Here is a 27355-nt window from a genome sequence, read left to right as displayed (position 1 = left end):
GTATTTCCCAACTGTGGATTCTGGCATTTCTCTTTAATTAAAAGTTGCTCATATGTCCTTGGATTTCAGCTATTTCAACTTGAAATGTACTGTCAGAGACTGTACTTTTTGCACTGCATGATATTCAACTACTCCACTTCCTTCTCTTCCCTACCACCACCCAGTACCAAGTTAACATTATTTAATATTATTTATTTAGAAGGTCTGTATCCTCCAAAATTGCCTATCACAAGCCAGGTTGCATCATATCGTCCCTAGCCCTGCTCCAGTTCATGAACATTTATTATGCCATAGCAAAACTTCTTACGTCTTCAAGCTGCTATAAGGGACTAACAAGGCTATGCCTCTCAAATTCAACAGAAGCTTTGACAAAATTTTAACTATAAAGAATATATATTTTAAGAGGTACACATACGTACCAAAGGGATGGGGGAAGGTTGGGCTCAAAAATGGGGTGAAGGAGCTTGTCCTGTCCTCATAACGTACCTGCCATGAGTTTATTATTCTCTTCAAACCTGGCTTCAAGTTGTTGGTCCTGTTCTGACTGAGTCTGTTCTTGCTCCTCCAAAGTCAGTTTCATATCTTCAATGATTTTCTCTTTGGAAGATAGATCTATAAAAATATTAACAAATACTGACATACAGTGGTACCTTGGTTCTCAAACACCTTGGTGCTCAAACAACTTGGAACCCAAACACTGCAAACTTTTTCAGAAGCCGAACATGATCCGTTTTGAGTGTTACGCTTCTGATTTGAGTGTTATGCTGAGGTCTGTCTGTTTTTGCTATTATTTTGCATCATTGTGGCTCGTTTTGTTTTATTTTTGTGACCATGTGGAACCCAGTTCAGCTACTGATTGATTGTGTGACTGCAGTACATTGTTTACTGCTTTCATTTCTCGTTAGATAGTAAAATTCAAGTTAAATTGCTGTCTTAGGGGTTGTTTTTAAAAGTCTGGAACGGATTAATCCATTTTGCATTACTTTCTATGGGAAAGCACGCCTTGGTTTTGGAATGCTTTGGTTTTGGAACTGACTTCTGGGGCAGATTAAGTCTGAGAACCAAGGTACCACTGTACTTGTTTAGAGCTGCAGCCAAACTCAATATTTAAAAATAGCAAAGTTTGACTACTAAAATAATAGTCCAGAACAAAAATATTCAACACCGTGAACACAATAAGCAACTTGCATAAACCAAAATTAGGGCACACTTCTCTGTAAAAATATACAAACTCTGTTCATTACATACCCTTGCATGCTTTCTGATACTGCTGCAAAGCTTCTTCAAGTTTCTTATTCAGCTCTTCCTAATTTGGACACGGGGGGGGGGGGAGACGCATATGTGCAAAAATGAAAACTATGTCAATATCAATAGCTGTCCATAAATTTAAAGTCTTGTTACACAATAACAATCTAAAAAATAAACTCTACTGAACAGTTTTCCTTTGAACCAACTTAATGCTGATGAAGGGCAAGATCCAGCCTAACTTTTCAGTAGCAGTAACTCTAAAACTGAGCTCAACTGTGAAACTCTGGCTTCACCTATGGCAAAGTCAGCAGACCTGGAAGGTAGATTGATGCATTGGTCTTCAACTGATGGGTTGGGAAATACAACTAGATCATCCCCAATCCAAGATAGGTTGAAACAGCAGTACCACCAGCAAACAAATATATGGGTAGAAATTAAACAGGTCTATCAATGCAGGTTTGGGTTAAAAAGATGGGTCCCAGGTCTGAAGGCTACTGGATTATAGTGATGCAGAAGAGAGGTGCAAAACACAGTGGGAAATTCATTGTAAGACTGAAAAAAGCCAGCACCCGTGCAGCATGGAGAACAACATATATGGACATAGGCACACAAAGGTTCTTGACCTATTCCTGATCTTATTTGAGATCTGTTTTGTGTAAACGCTCCTTGACACTTTCACTCTGCATTTTAAAAAGTGTTCAATGTGCTTCATTAACCTCCGATATCGTCACGGGGCCAGTGCAAAATACCTGTATTATCCCATCCGTAATATAGGGAACAGACGGTGATAGTGCTGTGTCTAAGGAGTAACCAATGCTAAGAATTCTACTGGGTCAGACCAAAGGTCTATCTAATTCAGCTTCCTGTTCTCACAAGCGGCCAATCAGATGCCTATGGGAAGTCTGAAGGCAGGACATGCATGTGACAGCACCCTCCCCAGTTGAGATTCCCGACAGCAGGTATTCTGTGTCCAACGGAGGAAGCAGAACGTAGCCTTAAGCTGCTGGACTAGAACTCCCATCAGCCACAACCAGTCAGGGCCCAGGACAGCCTAGTCATATGCTTAATCCCTATACTCCAACACTTCTGTATTTGTTATGCAGGGAGTTCTCACAGTATTACACAAAAGCAGACATGATTTTTATTATAATAACAACAACAAGTACCTTCTTAAATTCCTGGATAGTTCGCTGCTTGATGACCAGCTCTTCAGATAACTGGTTTTTGGCCTTTTCAAGTTCACTGACTTTATTCCGTAGTAGTTTCTCTTCAGTACGCATGTCCCCCACCTGCAAGGAGATTCAGGTCTCTAGGTGTTTGATGCTGTATTATTGTTTCTGCACTGACAAGCCACAAGCAACTGCATGGTTCAAAGTTGCCCACTTCGGTTGCAACTGGGAGCACGAGGAGCAGGGCACAGAAAAAGTGAACCAGCAAAGCATACTGTAAGATTAATGGTGTCCAGTAGGGGTAGGAGCACCCAATTTTCTCTTAGCTACCAGACCAGCAGCCAGCACTGGATGGGGCCAAACCCCACAACCTCTTGCACTCCCCAGCTGACTGGGAAAGTTTGTCAGGAGGAGGTATTTCCTCATGGTCAAATTCATTTCTAGATTGCATTTTCCATATACACACATCTGTGCTCAAAGCAGTTCACATAAAGAGCAAGTGGTCTAATTCCAGCGGTACAATAACGATATCTATTGATATATATTAAAGAATTATATAAATTAAAGAAATTGCTTTTTCCTGACTGCTCCTCCTACAAACCTGTCTCTGAACTTGCTCGATTTGCTTTTTGGCATCAGCCAGTTTCTCTTTCAGTTCAGCATATTCTTCGTTTTTCTGTTGGATTTCTGTTTGTAGACAGGAGGAAAAAGTCGTGCTCTCAGAGAGCTCCTTAGTCAACCTGGAAAGTAAAAGCATCAGGGGGGGGGAGGATTATTTGAGAATTTTTTTCTTTAAGCCTTGGGGCCTAATTCTAGGAAGTCAAGAAGCAGAAGAGAATGAGGGTTTCCGGGAGCTTTTATTAACTGCAGATTCTTTGGTTCAATATGCACTTCTCACCCAGCAAATGCCCTACTAAAGCCTCAGTGGAATTCATCTGCTTGCATGAGCCAAGCCTCAGCTATTGCCACCACTGTTAGTACTTTCCAACCAGGTTCAGCAAGCCTGGTAGAAATATTATAACATTATTATTAATGATTTAATTTATTAGTCGCTTGCCACATGACTCTCCAAGCAGCTTACAATTTTTTTTTAAGAGAATGAAATAACATAAAATAAAATTGCATAACATAAAGTTGGAAGCATTAACGTTAACACAAAATTGGGGGGAAATGAATACATTACTATAAGAGGCATACAATAACCTATAAAGACAGACACAATAAAGCAGCAGCAAAATTTCATCAGCAAGAACATTTCGGCAATGAATAGTAAAACCATCATGATCTGTCAGTTGCCTGGGAGGGTGCTCCAAAGGTTGGCCAAGCCTTCGACAGGAGCACCAGTCGTATCAGCCAGAAAATCCCTCAGATCTGTCTGAAAACCCATTGGATCCATCAGCCTCTGAGAGCAACCTCCCTAACGGGTCCTTTGCCTCTACAGAGAGGGGAAAGGTGCTAAAAGCCTATATCTCAACAGAAAGTGATCTGATGCCAATATCCCCCACTTTTACGTCACCCTTTTAATAGTAATAATAATAATTTAGTATTTATACCCTGCCCATTTGGCTGGGTTTCCCCAGCTACTCTGGGCTGCTTCTAATGAAAGATTAAAAATATATTAAAACACCAGTCATTAAAAACTTCCCTAAACAGGGCTGCCTTCATATGTCTTCTGAACGTCAGATAGTTGTTAATTTCTTTGACATCTGGTGGGAGGGCGTTCCACAGAGTGGATGCCACTACCAAGAAGGCCCTCTGCCTGATTCCCTGTAACTTCGCTTCTCACAGTGAGGGAACCGCCAGAAGGCCCTCGGCGCTGGACTTCAGTGTCTGAGCAGAACGATGGGGGTTCCTGCCCAGTTGAGAAAACAAGGGCCAGAGTGTGGCTTGCCGTGTGCATTGGGCTGGCAGCATGTTAGGAGAACCCCACAGTCATTATGGCAGCCATGAAGTCCCGATCCACCCCAGAGTCAGTCGCCTTGGCTTGGATGTTGAAATCCCCCAAAACCAGTTGGATTGAAATTAAGTGGTTTCAAGCTGTAATTATGATAAAATGACTTTCTTTTTGTAAGTAAGAATTTAAAGTTATAACAATTTAAGATGTTGGAGAGAAAATAAGGTGTTTCTTTTTTCTTTCTTTTTTTTCTTTTTAAGCTGTAATGCTTTGAGATAAGGATTTGCTGTATAAACAATTCAAACTGGGTATACAAGAAGGGGAGGTATGAGGAGGTCGGGGAAATAAGTCATAAGAAAATAAGTTGTGAAATTTATGTGTTTTTAATATTTTTTGTTTATTTTTTCTTTTTGTTTGTAAAAAATTGGAAACTCTAATAAATATCTTTTTAAAAAAAAAATCCCCCAAAACCAGAAGTCTGGGAGTCCTTAACATGGCCTCTAAAACCAGCTCAAGCAGGGAGACTGCTGGGCAACGAGGCAAGCAGTAAACCAGCAGAACCCCTAATCTGTCCCAATTGCCCAGCGCCAGAAACACACTCTAAACCCACCCACCCACTGGACAGAGAGGAGGGAGAGAGGAGGGGGGATTTCTATAGACCACAGCAACTCCCCCTTGCTGACTCTCAAATCTGCCCTGATGTTACCCTGAGTACCCAGGTAGGCAATAGGACAACCTGGCTGATATGACAACCACAATTCCCCAGGTTGGAGGAGGTGCCAACACAAGTCACTAGCTGCCTGTGCCATGTGCCCCTTTACCCATCAGGGACATCAGTTACTCAACAGTGTTCAAATCCAATGAACCTATTTTCAAAGCCTTTTAAAAAAAATGTGCCGCCTAATCCCAGCCTTGCTTATTCCGAAGCAAATCCCATTCTTGATTAGTGGGGCTTACTCCCAGAGAAACTGCACAAGTCTGAAGCCTTTGTCATGCCTTTATTACACACTCCTCGATTTAATCTACACTATTTTAGAACAGCTTGAAAAAGTTAAAGCTCATAACTTGAAAAAATGGCTCAGAACAGTCTGAAGACACGTAAGTTTTCATTGTATTTTTTTCACTGCTGTCTCTTCACAGAAAGAGAGACAGCACACAACAACACCAATTTGCAATAAAACCATAAGGGCCAATCAAGAACTCTGTTACATAATACAATTCAACTACTGAAGCTAAAAGGGTGGAATGGGGACCTGACCCCAAGCAATGTCAGGATAGGAGACCACCACAATGTAAGCCACTCCTGGGAAAAAGAACTATAAACATAGCAATACAAGAACTAACATCCTTTTATGCTCATGCCTGCATTTTAGGAAGATAAAATAGTTTCTTACCGTTCCATTGCTTGCTTCGATTCTTCATTGTTCTTTTCAACGGTTCTCAAATTATTCCTCAACTCTAGAACTTCTGCCTTCAGTTGAGATTCCTGGTCACTTAACCTCTGCATTTCGGATTCTGAAAGGTTGAGTTTCTCCTGCATGTCTTTCACCTCTCTTTCCATGGCTAAAACTACAGATTCTTTTTCTTTCAGTGCTTGCTCCAGAGATGCTATGCCAGCCTCTTTCGCCCTACACTCTTCCAACAGGCCATCCGTTTTTTTAACCGTCTCTAAATAGCCAAGGGCTCTGTTTTGCTCTTCCCTGTATTTTTCAGCATAACACAGGTTTTCCTGTTGCAGGTCCCTTAACTGATTCAGGAGGCATTCCTTTTCCTGCAAGGATACATCCCTTTGGCTGGTCATTTCGCTCAGCTCTAACTTTAGGCGAGATGCCTGATCCTCAGCATCCGAGGCCCGCCTCTGCAACTGCTCAACTTGCTGGAGGAGGTCTTCAATACGGGCGCTCTTTTGAGAGGAAGCGTGAATAATCTGCTTGCTTATTTCCCAGATAATTTCAATGCTGCAATGAAAGGAGCTCTTTCGAACAGCAGTTGCAGGAGTTTCCTCAGGCTCTCCTTTGGCAATCTCTGCCTTCTCCAATTGATTTGCCAAGTCAATATCCACAGTGGGGCACTGTGGGTCTAGCTTGCTTAGCTCGCCTATTTTTACCTCAACCTCTTTTACCTTGGATTTTTTCTGTGCAATATTTTGGCTGACAGCCTCTAGTTCTTGAAGGAGAGCCTGAATTTTCTCTTCTTGGCCCTTATTTTCATCTTTCAGCACAACTTTTTCAGCCATTATCTTCTCACAATTAGCCAGCTGCTGTTGGAGTTCCCTGCTTAAGACAGAAGCCCTTTCTTCTGAAGAAAACCGTTCCTGACACAAGCTGGCTATCTTTCTAGAAAAGCCCTCACTCTCGTTTTTCTGATTTTCCATCTCCTTCCTGAGCGTAGCCAACTGCATTTCTAACATTCGATTGGTTTCTTGCAATGCCATCATTGCTCCCTTTTCCTTCATTTCTTGCCTTTCTTTGGTGTTCTTTGTCTCTGTGGCATCTTTAGACTGGTTGATAACTGACCCTACAAAATTTTTAAAAAGATGGTTACTTCTATCCAACAGTAAGCCAATACCAAGCAAATATTTCCCAGAAGATCTGCGGCCAATAAAAAGATTGTTGGATAGTACAAGTTCACTCAAAAATGGATGTGCTTTCACACAGCTGGAGACCATCTTTTTAATTTCTACTCCATTCTAAAGTTCAGATCTTGGGATAAGATTGGGCAACTACAACACCTAAAAAGATATGAGCATCATCATGGGCAAGGACTTAGGAAGCTTACTTTAACAGTTACTGTAAATGGAGTTAAATACTATCCTTTAAGTTACAGTCATTTATTGGCTACCTTTGTTTCTGGTCTTGCCATACTGAGTAATCCTGCTTTGAGATGTTTTACCAGGAAGTACCATCTTCACATTACAAGAACCACTTTCGTGCTTTAAAAAGGCAACGAATAACTCAGAGAATAACTCAAGTGGGCAAAAGGAGACCTGTTCTCCAGATATATTACAGGTTTCGCTACACGCTTCATCAGTCCAAAAAGCCAATCATACAAAACGGTTTGCTCAGGATAAAGAAAGTATTCACAGGCTCAAGCCTCCTTTTGCCCACTTGTGTTATTCTCACCAGGGTAGTGGCTTTGATTTGCCTTCCCGTGATTGATCCATGCATATGGCTTTGTGTTTCTAACTCAAAACCCATTGGAGAACATCTCATCCAGTTCAATCTTTGAAACACAGCTTTGAAAAACTTTTTCATATTCTCCAGTGTGCTACCCTTGCCGTTGTGGCAGCACGGGGCTGCCGTTCTGTGATTGGACTCACGCTACTTGTTGAGTGCCTCATTTATCCTGTCTGTATAACATTTACTGCACATGTAACTAGTTAAGATACAGTTGTACATTTATCTACTCCAGGTTTACAGTATCTGCAGGCTTTGTTTTGCACATGGCACCTTAGTATGTTTGTTGTTTGAATGGTTACAAGTCTATCTCTATTCTAGCTATTATTCTAGTAAATTTGGTTTTATACTTATAAGCCAGTTTGTGGTGTTGTTGTTTTGTTGTCTCAAATACCTGGCAAATAATGCTAACCATGGCCAGTTTAACCTCAGTGTGGATATAACAGTGCTGTGCACCATGCAAAAGCTGAAAAGGAAGGAAGAGCATGGAAGAGAGGTGGGAACCTGCAGAAGACGCCTGATGCTTAAACATTGTTTAAGCATTGTGATGCTTAAGCATCACGCTTGCACTGGACCTACACAGATATTTTGGACAATTCTTTTGACTAGAACACATAGAAAAATCAAGTTACATGCACACAGCAACTGAACAAGAAGATTCACTAAGCAAAGGATAGCTCATATAGCGGAAGGATAACTTACACCTACTCTATGAGGAATAGACACAACATGAAAAGGAAGTTTGTAATTAAGGCACTTTTATTTCAGACTTGTATAAAACAAAACAATAAGCAACAAAGAGTTCAGGCAAGATGCATATCCTGGTTTGATTTGACAGTCAGCTTTCTTCGCAACCCTTCCTTTATGCTGGGGCTCTTTTGTTCTCATTCTAACAAGCAGTTAGCTTTTGACCTCAGGAGCCTCTGCATCTGCAGAACAGGAAATGATACCTTGCTTCGCAGGTGGACCTTCCACCTCCTCTGTATCTTCTAAGCATCGTTTTCTTCTGCCACCCACACAGTTCTCCACAGGCTGACGAGAACAGGTGCAGCTTTCTCTGGTAGCGTTTTCCTGCGCCATTTGTCGTTTAATATTGGCTATTGTGCTCTCCTGCATTAATATAAAAAGGGAAGGCAATTTAGTAGAGTGGTACCTCGGTTTTTGAACATCTCGGAAGTCGAACGTTTCAGTTTTTGAACACCGAAAACCCAGAAGTAACTGCTTTGGGTTTTGAACGCGCCTCGAAAGTCAAACAGGAAAGGCGGCTTCCACAGAGTGCAAGAGCCTAAATCCTAGGTGCGGCTATTAAATTTCGGTTTTTGAACTTTTCAGAAGTCGAATGGGCTTCTGGAATGGATTATGTTTGAAAACCGAGGTGCCACTGTATAGCCATTTCAATTTCATTGGTCTGGTGCTTGAATAACCAATGAGTCAGTGGCTAGAGACCACTGTTGTCTTCCACTCCCTCAGCAGCTCTCACATTGCCTTAAGAGAGAAGGTGGGAACCTTCAGCCTTCCAGATGTTGCTGAATGACAACTCCCATCAGATTTAGTCGTTGGCCATAAATGCAGGTTGATGGGAATTGGGAGCCCAATGAAACTGGGAATGCCTCACTTTGTGGAAGATTACATTAGACAGAAGACATTATTCCTCTTGAGAATTTGTGATTTCTTCAATTTTGATTAAAACTGCTGTGATTGACACACAGTGAAGCCCCTTGCAAAAAAGAAAAATACATTCCTTCCCCCCCTTTGTATTTTACCCCACTGCTGTTCACTCTTACTACCATCTTCCCCATTCCACCCTCCAAAGTCTGACCATTCTTCCTTGCACATTGCTGCCATTTTAAAATCTGCCTTAAGGTAGCTCATCCTCTGCCCCTCTTGAAATCTAAAGTTGGTGCTTTTCTAAGGAAAATTTGACTGCATTTATAGCCAAGCTTTCTTTTCAAGACATTATGCATGGTGTTCCCAAGAACCAGACCTGCCTAGCTTCTAAAAGGCTGCTGCTACATCATGTGCTTTCAGACCAGGCCCTGGGTACAAAAATGCATTTGCTCTGTCCAAAGGCAGCAAGACAAATCCTATTATGCTTGTATGGTAACATAAAATACAAGTAACAAGTTTTAAGTCGGGAATCCAGGAGCCACATTTTAGACACACCCAAAGGCTTATGCATGCAGCGTGTGTTTAACTTTCTTTGAACAGCAGGCACTCATGTCTTATCACAAAACACCGTTTCTGAAAGTTTCCATTTTCATAGTGTTTTTGTGAGGCTTGCTGTTCAAAAAATAAAGCTCTTAAAAGTCCCCCTTGGGGGAATTGTACTAAGCATGTGGCTTTTCGAGCCCAGTTTTGCTCTGGGACAGCATTTTAATTTGGCACCACTATGTCAACATGCAACTGCTACTTTTAAGATTAACAAGTGGAAAATTAAACACTCACAGACTCTTTTATGATCGCCTCCAGTTGATTTATCAGAACTTTCAGCCTTGCTATTTCATCATCCTTTTGCTCCACAATTTCACTTAGCTCTTGTATGCGCTTGTTCTGAAGAGCCATTTTCTTAAGGAGAAGGTAAATAAGTTTAGGATTAGACACGACAATGCACTGCAATATGTGGCCATTTGGAAACTCAGCATGCAGTGAGGCAAATTGTAGGCCAGGTCCAGGTGATTTTTCACAGCTTTATAAGCTATGGGTTTAGAGCTCCTCCCTTCTGGCACTGGAAGAAAAAGGCTTATTGTACATTTATCAGCTGTATTTCTAAATTGAGGACCAGCAGACATAGCTGACTTTCCATGGCATGAGGTTCTCACGGGGGAAGGGGGGGGATCAGCAATACAGTCATACCTCAGGATAAGTACGCTTCAGGTTGAGCGCATTCGGGTTGTGCTCCATGGTGACCCAGAAGTCACGGAGTGCGTTACTTCTGGGTTTTGCCGCTCGTGCATGCGCAGACGGTCAAAATGACACCACACGCATGCGCGGAAGCAGCGAAACGCAACCCGCGCACACGCGGTCGTGTCTTACATTATGTTCAGGATGTGAATGGGGCTCCGGAATGGATCCTGTTCACATCCCGAGGTACCACTCTAACTATAGTATCACTAGTTTTGTGTTATACCATGCTTCCCCTCATAACAGTCCTTTTGTGCTATGCTATGCGCCCCGACAGCTATTTTGTGACTGGTACCCAAAACTCAAAACCAGAATGTCCAGAAAAGTTGAAGACTCCTATTGCAAAAGCAGATATTAAAGAAATCTAAACACACTTACCTGAGTAGCATCTTGAACCACTTTAGCAGATTCACTCAGTTGATTCTCCTGCTTTGTCAACTCTGTAAGAGAGTGATTAAAAGTTAACATTAAATACATGTCATGGAAAGAAATGCTCAAATTTGCTGGGGAGATGCGTTAGACATTCTAACCACATTCTGTATTTGATACTGCAAAGTTTGATACTTTAAAGTAGTAGTAGACACAATATATTAAGTAAAAGGCTACTGGACTTTTGGACTTATTTCCTTTTAAGAACAGAGCCCTTCCCCGTCTCAATGCCACATCCCAAATTGTTTTTCAGTGTAACTTTACTGTGGCAACCAAAGACTGCTAGCCAAGAAACACAAGGCCAAAGTCCTGTTGGGTGCATGGAACTGGCTGTTTGTTTCTTTAGATCCTAGTCAATACTTTTATTAAGTTTCTCCATTATACCTACCTTCTTTACTGGCCAAGAGCTCCTCCCGGGCTTGAGATAATGCAGCTGTTACCTCTGCCAGCTGCTTTTCAAGACGCTCAATGGTTGTTTGGGGCGCTTCTAAGGCACTAAGCATCCCATACGCTATTTGGGCCTGCTGCTTAATATCAGAGACGTTTTCTTGCAGTGACTCGACCACACAGGAAAAATCAGCTGGATTTCCCGATTCTCTAGCTTCCGCTCCCTTATTGAAAGAAACACACAAAAATAAAGGGGAACAATGAAAGTTTGCTCATACAGGCTTATCACCCCTCTTTTATTATCCATTCCGGGTCGCCCAACCACTGCCATAGTGTCTTTTCTCTTGGCAGATCAAGATGAGCAGATGACAACAAAGGTTGCAGGGTTTTTAGCCGGGGCAATCAGAATAAGGTCCACTATTTGACTGTTGATTCAGGACCCTAAAGTGTGTTTTATATAATTGACTATATCACATTGTTCTTTTGTTGCTATGGCCGATGGCTGACGCAAATAAAGATTAATACATTCATTGCTCATACAGGAGCTTCACTGGCCACCAGGAGGCAATATCACACCAGAGGACCACTGGAAAAGTCCTCTGGAGGGAGATGGGGAGAGAGCCAAGAATGGAGGGTCCTTCATGAAGTCTGGTAGACCAGCCAACGCTGCACATATACCCCAGCTAATTTGGCATGATGAGGAATGACCCTCACGTTAAAGCAGCATTGTATATGGCATCTTCAAGAGTCAGTCCACCACCTAGTACAGGTAACTTGCATCTTACACAAGAGCTTTGTTCAGGGGGTGGTGGGTATATGTAACAACGCATATACTCAAACCACCCCCTTGGAACTGCCCCCGCGTGAGCGATCTCACCTTCCAGAGATGGTCACTAAACAGGTTTTACCATCCCAAGCAGTGCAGAGAGTTTCTAAGCTCTCTCCATTGCCTGCTAGGTTCTAGGAGGCTCTTGTGAGATCTTGCAAGGCTGGTCCAAGTTCTCCAAAGCCCAGGGTAAGCAAGTCTGAGAGCTCAAAAGCTCTTTCCCTGCCAAAGAAACCCTGTGCAAAAAGAGCATTTAAGTTCTCTACTGAATCCAAGTTCTACAGTTGAGATGTGGTCCTTCTGTATAGCTGCACGTTCTTGTTCTTCCTCAATGCATTCAAAAATCAGGGTACCCAGCAGTTAGACTTAGCTAACCTATCTGTTGAAAGGTTTATATTTCAGGCAGAAAAGGGGCTTTGCCTTTGCAAAGATCCCTGTAGTCTCAAACTTGCGAGCATCTCAAGTGTCTCTCAGGTAGCAGAACTATACAGTCTGACTTTGTTGGCATAGCAAGAGCCCTACAACCACATTGGTTTGGTGCCATTTTTACATTAGGACCCCAGTGAGTTTGAGAGCTAAACTTTAGAAATACCTCTCTTAACAGGTTCGAGGGAGAATAAGGTTACTGGCATTCCCAGTCTTATTATGCTGTACCTTTTGAGTCTCTTCTGCGTCTTCTCTGCTATTTGGCAGTGGGATGCATTCCTTCACCAAGTCCTTGTAAATCTGCATGCGCTCCTCGCAGTTGTCCTCCATGATTTCTTGCGTAAGGCCAACAAATGTCCTAAGTTTAACCAGTGACGGAAATGAAATACATGTCAAATGGTTCTCCCAAAGAGAAACCTCCTATACTCCAGAGGAGGATGACAGCAGCACCAAAAGGCGAAATGTCAGGAAGAGCAATGATGCTAAGCCCCTGGGCTCCTGGGAAGCACCAACTGCTGGTGCAGGTCTTAAGTCAAAAGAATGGTAGGTAAAGGTAAAGGTACCCCTGCCCATACGGGCCAGTCTTGCCAGACTCTAGGGTTGTGCACTCATCTCACTCTATAGGCCAGGAGCCAGCACTGTCCGCAGACACTTCCGGGTCACGTGGCCAGCGTGACAAAGCTGCTCTGGCGAGCCAGAGCCGCACACAGAAACGCCGTCTACCTTCCCGCTAGTAAGCGGTCCCTATTTATCTACTTGCACCCAGGGGTGCTTTCGAACTGCTAGGTTGGCATGTGCTGGGACCGAGCAACGGGAGCGCACCCCGCCGCGGGGATTCAAACCGCCGACCATGCGATCGGCAAGTCCTAGGCGCTGAGGTTTAACCCACAGCGCCACCCGTGTCAAAAGAATGGTAGAGGACATAAAGAAAACGACTTGTAAATGGGAGCTGCTTTAAAATATCTGTAGCCAAAACACATCTGGGAATGGAAAGCAGGGAGAGAAATGTGGCTTATGGTGAATCCTGAATAAGAGCAACAAGAAGATACCTCAGTGCAGCTATTACCTTTTGTATGCCCTCAGGGAATGGAAGGGCTGGGAGTAGAAGAACCCAAGTCTGCTGCCCAAGAGGGCCTTAAGCTTTATGAGCTCTGCATTCCACCACAGTGGAGCTAGATGCACATGGGGGTGTTTTCAACCAGGCACCTTGAAAGCTGACGTGTTTGCACATAAAGAAGCCACACACATTAAGCGTGCCTTGTTCCCTTGGGTCTCAGCGCACAGTTCATAGCCAGCTGGCTGCTGCATTGGGCTGTATGTGGATGCATGCCAATCCCGAACATTAAAGCAATGTTGGCAAGCCCTCCGGAAATATAAGATCAGGAAACTTACTTGAAATGGCTGTCCTTTTCTGCAAAATACTGAGCACATTCCTGCGTGACCTCTTCACGGATCTTCAGCTCCATGAGCAGCTTGTCCTTCTTTTCGGCAATCAGCTTGTTTTTCAGATCTTCTATTATAGCAAGCAGCCTCTAAACAGGAGCACCGGGAGCAGAGTCAGCATGTGGAAGGCATGTTTAGGGATTCATTGTCGTGGCGCATCGTCATTTTATTTACGGGGAGCCCCAAAGCCTGTGGCTTCTCACATTGTGAGTCACAAGAAAGGCGGACGTAAAAATGCATTCTAGTGAATCCCTAGGGAGACGTGGAAAACCTAAAATGGTTTATAGAAAGGCAGGAAGTCCTAGAATCAAATTACCAAGTTTGAGAGGCCACCATATCCCAAGCCTTAACCGGTGGCAACGGTGGAGAACCACCCCATTTGGCTCACGAGGGTATATCAGCCAAGCCACTGTGCCCTGCCCTACGCCCAATCTCAAATAGAACCTTAAGTATGGGACAGGTCTGGCTCAGTCCAAAGGGCATCTGCAGGTCCCACCTATCATGCCTGCAGCGCCCTTTGCACAGGGCTTCATAATAGCCATCCTGCAAAGCCCCTTACAAAGCACTTTGCAGGAACTGACAGTCTGACTACCGAAACTTTGCAAGCTATGCCTTCACCCACAACTGATTTCAAACCAAGCAGGCAAAAAGGGTATTAACGTGACATCAGATCATCTGACAGGTGGGCAGCCCTATCCAGCAGACATTTTTCAGTGCATCTTTATTGTTTTCAAACTGGCTGCTATGTTCATTTTAAAAAATGTAAGCAGATTGAAGTATGAAACACCTTAGAGAAGCGGACTGTAAATGCCCCAAATTAACACAGTGGCTCTTATTTTCAAGCATTCCTCCTTTTTGCTGCAACAGATCCACATAGCTATTCCTGTCACAAGGGCATACCTGGTACTTTTCTTTTTCAATGACAATGTCACTGTCTTCATCTCCCACTTGGTCTGGCATTTCTTCCGGCTCAGCCTCTCTGTCAAGTCTGGTTTCTGCCACAGAGTTTACCTCATACATCCCACTGCCATCTTCTTCTAGCTCTTCCCCCTCCCCCTCCTCTTCATCTTCCATCACATCCTCCAAAGTCCTCTCCCAGAGTACAGTTGCTCTTTTAACGGGTAAACGCACATCTTCTTCAGTGTTCATTTCAGATTCAGCTTTGACAGCCATCTGCTCAAATGACTCTTCTGGGGGAGAATCATTGGAATCTAAGACCATGACCTATTTAGGAAGGAAGCAAAAAACATATGAAAGCCAGTTTGTGACGGTGGTTTTAGCTGCTATTAAAGCTTCCTGCCAAAACAAACAAAAACAAAACCCTGCTCGTTTTAAGGATTTCCAGAATCCATGCTTTCTTCCAGCACAAACCTATGCCATATAGCTTCTTTATTATGACACAGAAGCAGAGGTGGTGGAGTGGGTCTTGCATGCCATTCAGGTAGTCAAACACCTCCTTGCAGGCCATCCAGCTAGCTCAACACACTGAATGAAATCCACTGAATGAACACCCCAAATAACAGCTGTCTGGCCTCATTCTGAAGACCCCCAACAAGACAGTCCACTGCCCCTCTAGGTCATTAATGTCAAGATGCTAGGTCTCATTTTACAATTAAGATGGGAGCACTGCATTTTATAACCCGGTGACCCTCTCCATCCAGGCAGGAAAGAGACATGATCACAGTTCCAGTAACACACTCTAGGTGAAAGGCACTGGAGGATAATGGTGAAGCACGTGGCCTGGGGAGAGGCCTGAGGGCCAGATGCAGAGGCTAGGTGGGCTGCATTTCCCTCCTATCCCGCTATAGATTGGCAAATCATTAGCTCTGTTGTTTAGCATCATTCATATATGTGGCACCTTACAGGTACATAGGTGAGCTTCTGCCTATCAATTGAGATTATAAGGAAGGCGAGTTGACACTTCAGAATAGGTGTTACAGTGATTTGGAAGGGGGAGGAAGTTTGGTTGTTTACATTTAAAGTTTCCTTGGTTGGTAATATTTCTGTAAGGCCTTCAAATTTTAGAGAAGATGTGTACTTGATTTAAGATACCACTTAATGATCTGCTTACAGAATAGGAAACACAAGTTAATTTGTATAAGCAGCTGCTGCCAAGGATGCGTCTTCGTATATCAGTTCTTGAAAACTTCAGATTCGTTTTTCTCCCCCCAGATGTTACTGTCACTCTTGTAGATTAGTCCCATAATTAACCACATTTTCCCCTTTCCATTCTCTTTCAGGTATTGGTAAGAAAGCAAATGAGTGGCATTTAAATTCCTACACACACACACACACACACACACACTTTTCTCAGGGATCATAAAGTGTAAGATGGTCCAAAAGTAGTTAAGAATTTCAGCTAGGACAGGTAACAATCTTGTTTGAATGGACCATTAATATTCCAGTACTAGGACTACATTCCTGTACTTCCTTGTTTGCAAGTAAGTCCTACCAAGCTCTGACGTCTGAAACATTCACCTGCCCTTCAAAAGAGCTCTAAGGGCAGAAGCCAGCTAGCTGACCCATAGCCTTTTGCATGTCTCTAACTGCATGGTGACTCCAATAATCTATTTCCAGTTTCATACAAATGTGAACACTTACTTTCTGAGCAATTGCTGAAAACCTGAGCACGTTGAGGGTTTCATCATACGCAGAGGCGCTCTGGCTGACGTTCACTATCATGCACACCTTCCCCTTACCACTGAAGAAGCCTTGAAAGAAGTGAGTCAGCTTGCTTTCCCGAAAGGGGATGTGCTGCTGCAGCCTGAAAATGAAACCAACAAGACAGCTGCAGTTCACTTTTTCGAAGAGTGTTTTCAAGCAGATTTTCTAGGATGTGGGGCCAAGCTTCATTTTAAAGAGGCATAGTCTGAAAGGCTTTAGGTCCATTCAGGCCTGTTGCTTCTTCACCACATGCTTCCCAGTTTGTTTGTTTGTTTGTTTGTTTTTTAAAAGTTTCTACAGAGATCCAAAAGACAAGGGGGTAAAGGATTATTGTCATTGAGGATGGGTTGTGGGCAGCAGCCTGAAGGAAGCCCCAAACTGGAAGCCATAGGAGAAAGTCAGTAGTTGGGACCAAATAACAAGTTAATACCAAAGGGTAGGCCAGGACCAAACAAAAACCAACAATCTGTGAGTACGCCAGAGCTCAGGCAGAGTATGTTGCTCAAGGAAGGCTCAGCCAGAACAGAAGGCCATTGAATACTCCTTCCTGCTACCTGTAGTGGTTCAGCACATGGGGCAGCCGCACACAGATTCAACATCTCACTGGGTACCTCTCACGCTTATGAACATCAACTGTCCTTTCAAAACACTGCAGGTGTTCACTGGGATACAAGTAGCAGACATGCAGCAAGCTTGGTTTGAGCATCCATTTTTAAAGTAAGTGTTGTACAGTCAGGGAGGTTTTTGGCTTGCTTCTTTGATCAAGCAAACTTGGGTAACACAGCACTTTTGGCAGGGGAAAGCTTTTTAAATATATTATAATCGCATTATGGCCCTGTCACTTGCATGTTTTAGTTCAGTTTTGAAAAATCATCATCATCATCTATTATTTTAGCTTGGAAACTGCACTGCCAATTGAGAACTGGTCATGTATCATGCTTCACCGGACTAGCAAAAGGATGTGCTTGCCCTAAAAATGAAAAGATCTCTTACTCCTATTTAAGGACTGGTTAAAGGCTTAAAGGTGACATTTGGAAAGATAAGGCAATTTCTGGCTCTTTAAAGCACTCTGCCTCCTTTTACACCATTTCCCGCTTGTTAGGATTCACATCCTGTAGGGATCATGTCAGGTGGGGGGGGGGGTTAAGGACAGGCTGTTAAGCAGTCTAGGTCTCTCTTAAACACCTAAGTTACATGAAAGGTAGCAGAGATCTGCATGAGGAATATGCATACTTCTCTCATTCAAAAGGTGTTTTCCTTCTCTTTACAGAGAGCTGCTAGAAGCCCCCGCCCCCATCCCTTAACATGAAGCGAAATGCTTTCCCAGAACCTACTTTGATTGCTGGCTCATCTTCAGGGCACTGATGCATTTGCCTAGAATGAGCAAGGAAGTGTTAATATTCCCACTCTCTTTCAACCTCTCTCCTTCGTTGTGGGTTCGTGTACAACGCTCTGAGCCAGCGAGGTCGCAGAGGAATAATCTGGAGATAAAGAAAAGGAGTGGGAAATTTAGGTTGCCTGGTCTTACAATTTTAATCGGTAAGAACACATGAAATACAAAACTTACTCATTGACTTGCATCACACGAGTTGCTTCAGGATCAATTTTTAGCATTTTCACAGTGAATATACTGTGGCTGAAAGATCAAAAATACACAGACGTTGCTGCCAGCAATGCTATCTTTAAACATCAGTGAACACGTTGCAGCCTTCTGCCATTTTGAAAATCTTAATAGCTCCTAACCTCGAGGCACTTCTTCCATTCTAGTATATAGTGATAGATTTTAAGATATATTTATACCATTTGGAAGATACATATTGACTTCTTTTAACATCCCAGATAAGGATTTTAGAATATTGCAGGCCTCTTCACTGCCCTATTCTCTGCAACTTACACACAATGTACACATTCAGCTTTATGCACTTGGCCAATTTTTTTTTTTAAAGGGAGTAGGTGTCTTGGAAAAAAGACTTTGGCAATCCCACCCACCGTTGCACCCAATGTGTGTTGACCATATGCAATTTTGGCTTTACGCGTTATCGCCCGGAACGCAAGCCCTGTGTTGTGTGCTTACTGTACTTAACATTAAAAATCACACTGGATCTGCAAGGAATCACCTACCCATTACTATTTATTAAATCACAGAAAACGTCACATAATTAAAAGCCCCAAAGTTCAGCACAAGATACATGTGGGTGATTGTTTCAAGAAACACATCTGAGCAAGAACGGTGTAGGGATCCTTAGGTACTGGGCATTACTTTAACAAGTCTGTGTTGCATAAACTTGCAAGTAAAAGCTGAAAGTGAACCATTATGCTACTACACATTGAACATAGCCTGATTTTACTATCGGCCTCTTACCTTCTACTGGAATTGGCATTCAGTTTTGTGGAAGCAAAACTCTGATGTTTCAGGCCTAGTTGCATGAGCTTAAAAGCTTCTTTGAAATTTGAAACCTGAATCCATTGTAGATCTTCAAGAAATAGAAATGGTTCATTATTCACCACTGAACAAGAATTAAAGCAAGAAATTAAGGGAAATAAGAATGTGAGTTAGGAGCATTACACTGAATTAAAAGCTAGTTTGCACACAGCCTGGGCACTGAATAAGCAGGACACCTTAAGGCTACTGAAACTGGTTACCAAAGATTTAAGATATTTGTTACCTTTAACATATGAACAGCCTTTTACATCCTGTGACAGACGCAACACCTTCCTTCTTCTATCATTGGACACTGGGAGCAGCAGGTCGTAAATGCACTCATTATAAATTTCACAGAACGAAACCCAGATGGAGAATTTTGCACCTCTCCCTTCATCCACATTAGATTGTTCAGCTTCTTTCGATAGTTCATCCAACTCTGTCGGAACAATGGAGTGGCATTAACATTCTGCTGAAGTGAGTCCATCTCGATGTGATTTAAAACAGGCTGCTTCAATAGCACTGAACATTGTTCAGACAGCATTGTTGTTTGCAGCACAAGATCCAAGGTTGGAAAACGACAGCTTTTCAAAGTATCAGAGGAAGTCTCATTTCAGCATTACTTACTATGGCAATAGTGCACGCTGAATTTTTGGAGCCTAATTTTGGCTTTCGGATACGTAACTTACCATCAGAATTATCAGCAACTCCACTGCGATTCCCATTAACGACACTTGGATAATCAACCTGAAAATTAAGACAGAAACAAAATATGGGTTATCCTAGATGTTCTACTGATACTATCATCTATCGTATTTTCTATGGCAGGACTGGAAAATTAGGATGTGCTAATGGATCATTGCAATGAAATTGCCATTTCTATGGTAACCATAGCAAGCCTTACCAGGCATACCTATACAAGTCTGCTGCTGCTGCAACAGCAGCATTGTATGGCACTTTAAGGGCCAAAGGAATAAGCATTCATGGGCCAGAACCCACTTTGTGTAGCTCACAAAGTAATCTGGATATGTTAACAATTCAGAAGTCAGTGGAAGAACATTTCAATCTCCATGGAAATACCACAATTCCACAACTCCTCCAGGAAAGTTCAAACATGAGGCTGCTGAGTTTATGCTCTGCATAGCAATGGAAAACACCTACAGCTATTTCTTGTATTTTTTTTGCCTTTGGATCACCAAGTTTTCTTCCTCCTCTCATGCACCTGATGAAGCAGATTCCAACTCATGCCACAATTTCCATAACAAGACGGTATTCGTACCAGAGCATACTTAGCACTTGAGAAGGTACGATGGCTCAGTGGGACAGCATCGGCTTTGCAAATGCAGGTTCAGTCGCCAGCAGGGATGGGGATTTCCTCTGCCTGGACCCCTGGAGAGCTGCTGCCAGTCAGTGTAGACAATACTGAGCTAGCTAGACCAATGATCTGGTTCCTGTTTTTTGATAACAGTTGTATGCTGGTCAGGCAATATTTTTTTAAAAAAAAAGTTTGAACAATGGCATAGGAAGGAAGCATGGATAGTACAGGGATGGACATCTGTGACGAAGCAATGTTACATTAGCTGGAACTCAACATGGTGCCCTCCATAAGTTGCTGGCCGCCAGGTCCAATCAGCCCCAGACAACATGGCCTATGGCAGTAGTTTTCAAAGGGTGTGGCAGGAGAGGGTGGCAAATGTGGGAAGATTCAAGGACACCCAAATAAGCATTTAACCATTTGAGTGTAGTATAGTGCCCATCTATCTATGTGTAGAATATGGATAAATATATTTTCAAAACGAGAGCATCAAGTGATATTGAGGACAATGCTAGCTGTGATTCAGAATCACCATTCGAACAGAGTGCTGGAGAATAGCATTGGCTACTCTTCTACAGTTCTCCATGACATAATATTGTGAACAGGCATTTTCAACTCTGACAAATATGGAAGATCAGAAAAGAGAAAGACTTATTTGCATTGATGAGATGAGAGTTTGTTTGCCTCAAACTAGACCTAATATAAATGAGATTTCCTGGCAAAAGCAAGCTCACACCTCTCATTGAGTTTGTATATATGTAAGAGGCTCATTTATATTTTGTGAATGATTGATGTTCTTATGCAGCTGCATTGTTTTATACTTTCTGGGTGCCCCATGATCATATTATAAAGTAGCCGCTTTTTATTATATAAATCACGTAATGGTAGGAGTCTTTTCTTTTCCTTTTCCAAGTTCCAACGTAATTTTATCAATAAATAATTATGTGTAGCACGAACAAATTTGAGGCCTGTTGTGTTAAAAAAAAATGTTGTGGGGCTGTGCTACAATCCCATCTCCAACAATAAGCTCTTTCTTCCTCCCCCCCACCCCCGCTGGTAGGATTCCCCTGGCAGTTCCCCGACCCCCCCAGTTAGTGTCAAAGAGTGGTACGCACTTAGGCTGGAATTCAAAATGACACTATTAGAAATGTCTCATCTGTGCAAGCATCCCAGCTTGACAGGCAGAACAATCTCTCCTCCCACCAAGCACTGTACCAGGATTCTCCCGACCCCCATAAGGCAATTTCAAGTGGCCATGGGGGGGATGAGAAGGCGATGGGAGCCCCACTGCGCTAAGATTCTGCCGACGGGTTTCATTAAGTGAATCCTGTCAATGGGGTCCTAATTATGGCGAAGAAACCTTCAAAGGGAAGTGCCCATGCATGTACAACTAGCATAGCAACGTCAGGATGAGGCCAGCTCCTGCTTCCACCTCTGCAAAATTCAATGGACACACCTGTTGGCCCTTTATATTCTGTACAAACAGCTTTGATCATTACATAATATGTGGTGCCCATGTGGTTTTTATTATGCCACTCTCTACTACTGGTATCACATTGACAATCTACTTTGTTGCAATATAGACTACTTATTATGGCACCTCGGATATGATTTGTCACTGAAAGGCAGGGATTTTTTTTTCTCTTTATGTATTTAACATGATCAAATCACCTTTTATTCTTGAACTGAGATTCTACAAAACTGAACAGAAATGTATGGAGATACATCAAACTGCAGAAAAGGTAAAGGCAGAAGCACAGCAGATTCTCTGGCATTTTGGACAATCACAGCAAGCGTACGGGTTGCAGCCAATGTGAATCCTACTCAGAGATGACTCACCAAATGAATGGACATGGCCAAGTGGTCCATTAATCTCAATGAGTCTCTGCCAAATAGGTAAGAATTCCCACAGCCAAAAAAACCATCACACCAACATAGAAAACTCTGGTCAGAGCATAGTGAATTTTGGTAATATGTGTATATGTATACATACATACAAAAACACACACATACACAACCATTTTCAGTTTCTTTACAAATGGTTGTTATTAAAACTTATCATAATTCTAAATCTGTCCAACTGATTTAGTGGGGCTTAAATCCCTAGTAAGTATTCAGGACTGCATTCTAAATTGACACACCTCTTTTATAAGACGGAGAAGTGAGCATTTGACAGACATTTCTTCTCTGATTTCTTCTTTAGTCAGCCTTCTGTGTTCTCGGCAACGATGGGGTTTGAGATCCATCTCTGAATACAGTTTGCCTTGGATGCGCTTAAACAACATCTCCAGCGCCCTTGGGAGAATGCCACCATCTTCATTAGTACCTGTCATAAGGACGATTTGACAGAACTTTGAACACTCTTTTGGAGCAGAATCAGGAAAAGGGGGCAAGGAGGCAACATGAACTGTATACATGTGGAATTAGAGCTACCCTTGGAGTAAGCACAAGGTGATTGGATCAGCATTCCAATAAAAATATATTCAACCCCCATTTTGGAAAGCAACATTTAAACCACACTGAATACGCTTTACCCCTACTCACCGAAGTCAAGTATTTCATTTCAAATACTTTTGGCTATTGGAAAAGTTTGAAATATTTATACAGAGCATAAAATTATCACAGTATGCATTTTCAGTTTTCTTTACTAAAACAGAAATGCTAAAACAGATCAAGTCAATTGAATGTAGTAATCCCTCCCCCACCCCTGGAAAACCCATATAGGCGGTCAACTAGAAATCCATTTGTGCTGTTCATACTTAGATCTATTCCATTCACTCATATTTCAGGGGGCAGGGATCGGACCAACCCTTTAAAGCAAGGGTAGGCAACCTAAGGCTCATGGGCCGGATGCGGCCCAATCACCTTCTCAATCCGGCCTGCGGACGGTCTGTGAATCAGTGTGTTTTTACATTAGTAGAATGTGTGCTTTTATTTGAAATGCATCTCTGGGTTATTTGTGGGGCGTAGGAATTCGTTCCTTTTCCCCAAAAAATATAGTCTGGCCCACCACATGGTCTGAGGGACGGTGGACCAGCCCACAGCTGAAAAAGGTTGCTGACCCCTGCTTTAGAGTACCTAGATGCCCATTAGATGTCAAAGAAATAAACAACTGTCTGACATTTAGAAGACATCTAAAGGCATCCTTTTTAAGGGAAGTTTTTAATGTTTGATGTTTTATTGTATTTTTAATATTATGTTGGAAGCAGCCCAGAGTGGCTGGGGAAACCCAGCCAGATGGGTGGGGTATAAATAATAAATTATTATTATTATTATTATTATTATTATTATTATTATTATTACTACTACTACTACTACTACTACTACTACTATACGGGGTTACAAAACCAGTTTCCTATGTTCCAATTCAAAATTCATTTTTTAAAACACATTATACACATATTCCAAAGAAAAATAAGTAGTTCAGAGTGTTGAAATAACTGTAGCACACAGTTTGATGACACAGAGCATACATAAGTAACACGGAACTCAAGTTAACATTTTGTCCAGAGAAATATGGATGCTCAGTAGTACCTTTGTATGTATATGTTTTCCCAGCATTTGTAACACCATAGGTAAATACAAGGCGACTGTGTCCCTTCAGGAAGTCTTGCACTGGCTGCTTCACAGTCCCTTCAAAGAGTTCTTCCTGGGTTGTTTCAGGTCCAAATACCTAAAAAGTTAATAAGAAGATATTTTATGGCTTTCCATACTGAAATTCCAGACAATTTCTTTCAAGACTATATTTTCTTAAGCTTTTCAAATCAGTGAGAAATATTCAAGCATTATTATGTGCAAAGTTTCCATACTAAGGGTTATGAGTCGCCAGTAGCCCTTTACACTTTATTTACCTGTGAAAAAGTAAATTTCTGCACCAATTGCTGCAAGTTTTTTTCACTAAGCCGGAATACCTTGGAAGACTTGGGAGCTTTTAATATAACACTTGATGCATCAAGAACAGAAATACAATTCTGTAAGAAAGGGGAGATAGATAATAGATATTTTTAGTTCAACAGATGGCATTCTTAAACAAATTTTGCTTTTAGAATTTATTTTTAAATCACACCTGAGAATCACCTTCCTTTTCTGACTGCATCAACGGTCTAATGCGCAGGCAAACATGAATGCGTTCTCTGGATTCCAAGCTCTCTCTCTACAGAGGGAAAGAGTAAAACCACAGTGCTGTCCAACAATATTGCCATATACTCAAGGCTCTTGGTTTTATGAGCCTTTAATCTCAATAGACTATACACAGCTAAGTTATTCCACATGGGGAACAACTTCCCACACAGAAGCTGGACTACAAACTGTTTAATTCCATGAGCAACTGAGTATTCCAAGACATCACATCCACCTCAGCCATTTCTGTGTGGATCACTTTCACAAGTACAGTACAATAGACATTGTCATTATCACTTGGAGTCGTCCAATTCCCTTACCTGGCTTATATCAGAGATTGATGATAAATCACTATAGAGATTCTTCCTAATGTCACTAACATCCACAGGGATAATTCTTGGGGACAATTCAACAGCAGAAATAAAGGATGGTCTAAGCATTGATGGCTTATCCAAATTAGACTCCATCCTATTAAAGAAGACAAAGTGGGGGGGGGGAGAGAGTTGCTTGAATGGAACATCCAATAACATGAAATTTGGACCTCTACACAAATTTCTTCATCATGTGAACTCATATGTCCGATTGTAAGTATTACTCAGATTTTAGAGTTGCCTTGTTCTGTTTGTCTGAACTTTCCTTGCAGAAAAGGAGAGGAGAGTGAAAAAATGGGCACAGCTACAGTACAGTTTAATGCAGTCATCATCAACTTGGTGCCCATCAGATGTTTTGGAGTACAACTACTTGAAGTACTGGCTATTCCCAAGGTTGTCAGGACTTGTAATCCAAACATCTGGTGGACAGTGGACACCATATTGAGAAGGCCATTTTAGTGCCATAGTCCTTCGAGTGTCTTCTTTGGAACCTTCATTGGAAGCTTTGCAAGGATGCGAAGTAGCATTAACTGCACTTAGTTGTTGTTGTTGTTTTTACACAAAAAGTAACCCAAATTAACTTACAAAAGAGTGCAAAGTTAAAATGTACTATGTAAAGGTAAAGGTAAAGGTACCCCTGCCCGTTCGGGCCAGTCTTGCCAGACTCTATAATAATAATAATAATAATAATAATAATTTATTATTTATACCCCGCCCATCTGGCTGGGTTTCCCCAGCCACTCTGGGCGGCTTCCAAAAGAATATTAAAATGCTATGATACATCAAACATTAAAAGCTTCCCTAAACAGAGCTGGGGTTGTGCGCTCATCTCACTCTATAGGCCGGGAGCCAGTGCTGTCCGCAGACACTTCCGGGTCACGTGGGCAGTGTGACAAGCTGCATCTGGTGAGCCAGCGCAGCACACGGAACGCCGTTTACCTTCCCACTGGTAAGCGGTCCCTATTTATCTACTTGCACCCGGGGGTGCTTTCGAACTGCTAGGTTGGCAGGCGCTGGGACCGAACGACGGGAGCGCACCCCGCCGCAGGGATTCGAACCGCCGACCATGCGATCGGCAAGTCCTAGGCGCTGAGGTTTTACCCACAGCGCCACCCGCGTCCCGAAAAAAAGTACTATGAAACCAAAACAAATTAAAAACCAAAAAACACACCCGTAATATAAAAGGCAGGCTTAACACATCCCAACCTCTGAAAAGAGGCAACAAGCATTTAAAACACTACAAATTAAGGACCAAAAGCCTTGATAAGAAGAAACATGGTCAAGTTTCAGGTAAGATGGCCCAGCAACGATGCTGATATTCCACAAAGGTTCAGCTGTAGCAAAACACTGAGCGCATCCTATGCCATACCTCCGATTTACATGTATTTAAAGTGACCTACAGACTTAGAGTGAAAATACAGATTTAGCATGTTAGCAGGGGCTTCTGTGGGTCAGATGCACAGCCACTATCGCCTGAATAGACTGTACTTTTAATAAACCAGACATGACCATTCTATTCCTCAAATGGCTTTGGATATGTAAGGAGTGCTTTAAAAAACAACAACACGGCACTGTGGGTTTGTTTTCTTCCCCAACTTTCCTGTGAATTTGCTTCAGGAAAATGAAAGCTGTTTTTCTCCCCCATGGCTTCAAAATTTCATCTCTAGTAAGGTCTGGCATGCTTTTTTGCTTTTTGCTTTTTTGCACTACCAAGATTCGGATTCAAAGCGCAGGTGCATTATTTCAAAAACATAAGATATAATGCAACGATGCCCTGCAACTACAGGCCTGCTACCAGCTCAGCTTTGGGCTTGACAATAAAGTAAGCCATTCCGCTCGGACCCCGGACCCGAATGCAGACCGAAAGGGCCAAAGGAATGGCCACCATTTATCTACTTACTTTTAAAACGACATACAATCGGGTGCGAGAACCGGCTGGGTCTCTGCCCACGAAACAGAAGAAATTAATCCTATCCCAGGGACGGCGGCCCAGCCAACGGCAGCCCTTCTCGCCCCGTTAAGCGCACAACTGCCCCCCAAAAGCGGCAACGGCCTCGCCGCCCCAGCGAAAGAAGCTCACCTGCGCTCTTTTTCAAACCTCGCCGCCGAGGCTCATGGGAGCCAACTGCTCGCGTCGACGAGCACGCTGGGAAATGTAGTCGCGGAGGCCCGGCAGCTTCCGGCCGCTTCTCTATATAGGAGCCCTTGGGCGCGGCGAAAGACTACGAATCCCAAGAGGCTCCGCGTCCATCCGGGAACTACGGAAGGATTGTTGACGGTAGGGGTGGCAGCTTCGCCTGCCTGTGTCTCGGAAGGCAGGAGACGCGGAAAGCGGTGGGGTGCGAACGCGCACGTGGAAACAGCGGCTGGCTTAGCTCGGGGCAGCAGGCAGGGCTTCGTTTGGAACCAGGGTTTGGGGCCCGGCCTCGTTCTTGGGCTCCGTGCGCTCTCAAGTCCAATATAAATAAAGGGAACCGGAGAAATGCCTCTGCCAAGCTGGTTACCCTCCTGGTGTTTCCTGGACCACGAAACCGCTGCCCAAATACGTGGAGTATTTGTAGTCCC

The 27355-nt window shown here is 42.8% G+C and overlaps 1 protein-coding gene across 3 annotated transcripts in view; it reads right to left on the bottom strand.

Moving 5' to 3' along the window:
* Window positions 1-27000, bottom strand: part of KIF20B (kinesin family member 20B) — a 119164-nt gene extending 92164 nt beyond the window's left edge. For 2 of the 3 annotated variants that reach the window (XR_014526174.1, XM_083502996.1), the window contains exons 1-24: window positions 26691-26895; window positions 24740-24887; window positions 24367-24453; window positions 24152-24271; window positions 23835-23973; window positions 22442-22626; window positions 19675-19732; window positions 19230-19424; window positions 18926-19037; window positions 18131-18199; window positions 17898-18044; window positions 16501-16663; window positions 14800-15123; window positions 13849-13988; window positions 12685-12814; window positions 11206-11428; window positions 10767-10828; window positions 9933-10052; window positions 8438-8597; window positions 5706-6828; window positions 3019-3157; window positions 2415-2537; window positions 1249-1306; window positions 487-612 (exon numbers count right to left, since the gene is read on the bottom strand). Coding sequence is in view for 2 of the 3 variants with exons in the window: in XM_083502996.1 (XP_083359122.1) it covers window positions 487-612; window positions 1249-1306; window positions 2415-2537; window positions 3019-3157; window positions 5706-6828; window positions 8438-8597; window positions 9933-10052; window positions 10767-10828; window positions 11206-11428; window positions 12685-12814; window positions 13849-13988; window positions 14800-15123; window positions 16501-16663; window positions 17898-18044; window positions 18131-18199; window positions 18926-19037; window positions 19230-19424; window positions 19675-19732; window positions 22442-22626; window positions 23835-23973; window positions 24152-24271; window positions 24367-24453; window positions 24740-24886 (4150 nt within the window). In the remaining variant the exon portion in view is untranslated. Of the gene's footprint in view, window positions 1-486; window positions 613-1248; window positions 1307-2414; window positions 2538-3018; window positions 3158-5705; window positions 6829-8437; window positions 8598-9932; window positions 10053-10766; window positions 10829-11205; window positions 11429-12684; window positions 12815-13848; window positions 13989-14799; window positions 15124-16500; window positions 16664-17897; window positions 18045-18130; window positions 18200-18925; window positions 19038-19229; window positions 19425-19674; window positions 19733-22441; window positions 22627-23834; window positions 23974-24151; window positions 24272-24366; window positions 24454-24739; window positions 24888-26690 lie in introns of all 3 variants that reach the window. The other variant, XM_083502997.1, reaches the window with a different exon arrangement.
* Between the last annotated feature and the right edge of the window lie 355 nt (window positions 27001-27355).

Source organism: Podarcis liolepis, assembly GCF_965112155.1.
Source record: "Podarcis liolepis genome assembly, chromosome: 5".
In the NCBI taxonomy this organism is placed as follows: Eukaryota; Metazoa; Chordata; class Lepidosauria; order Squamata; family Lacertidae; genus Podarcis; species Podarcis liolepis.
The sequence above is the reverse complement of the archived record's forward strand: the minus strand, read 5'-3'. Positions and strand labels throughout refer to the sequence as shown.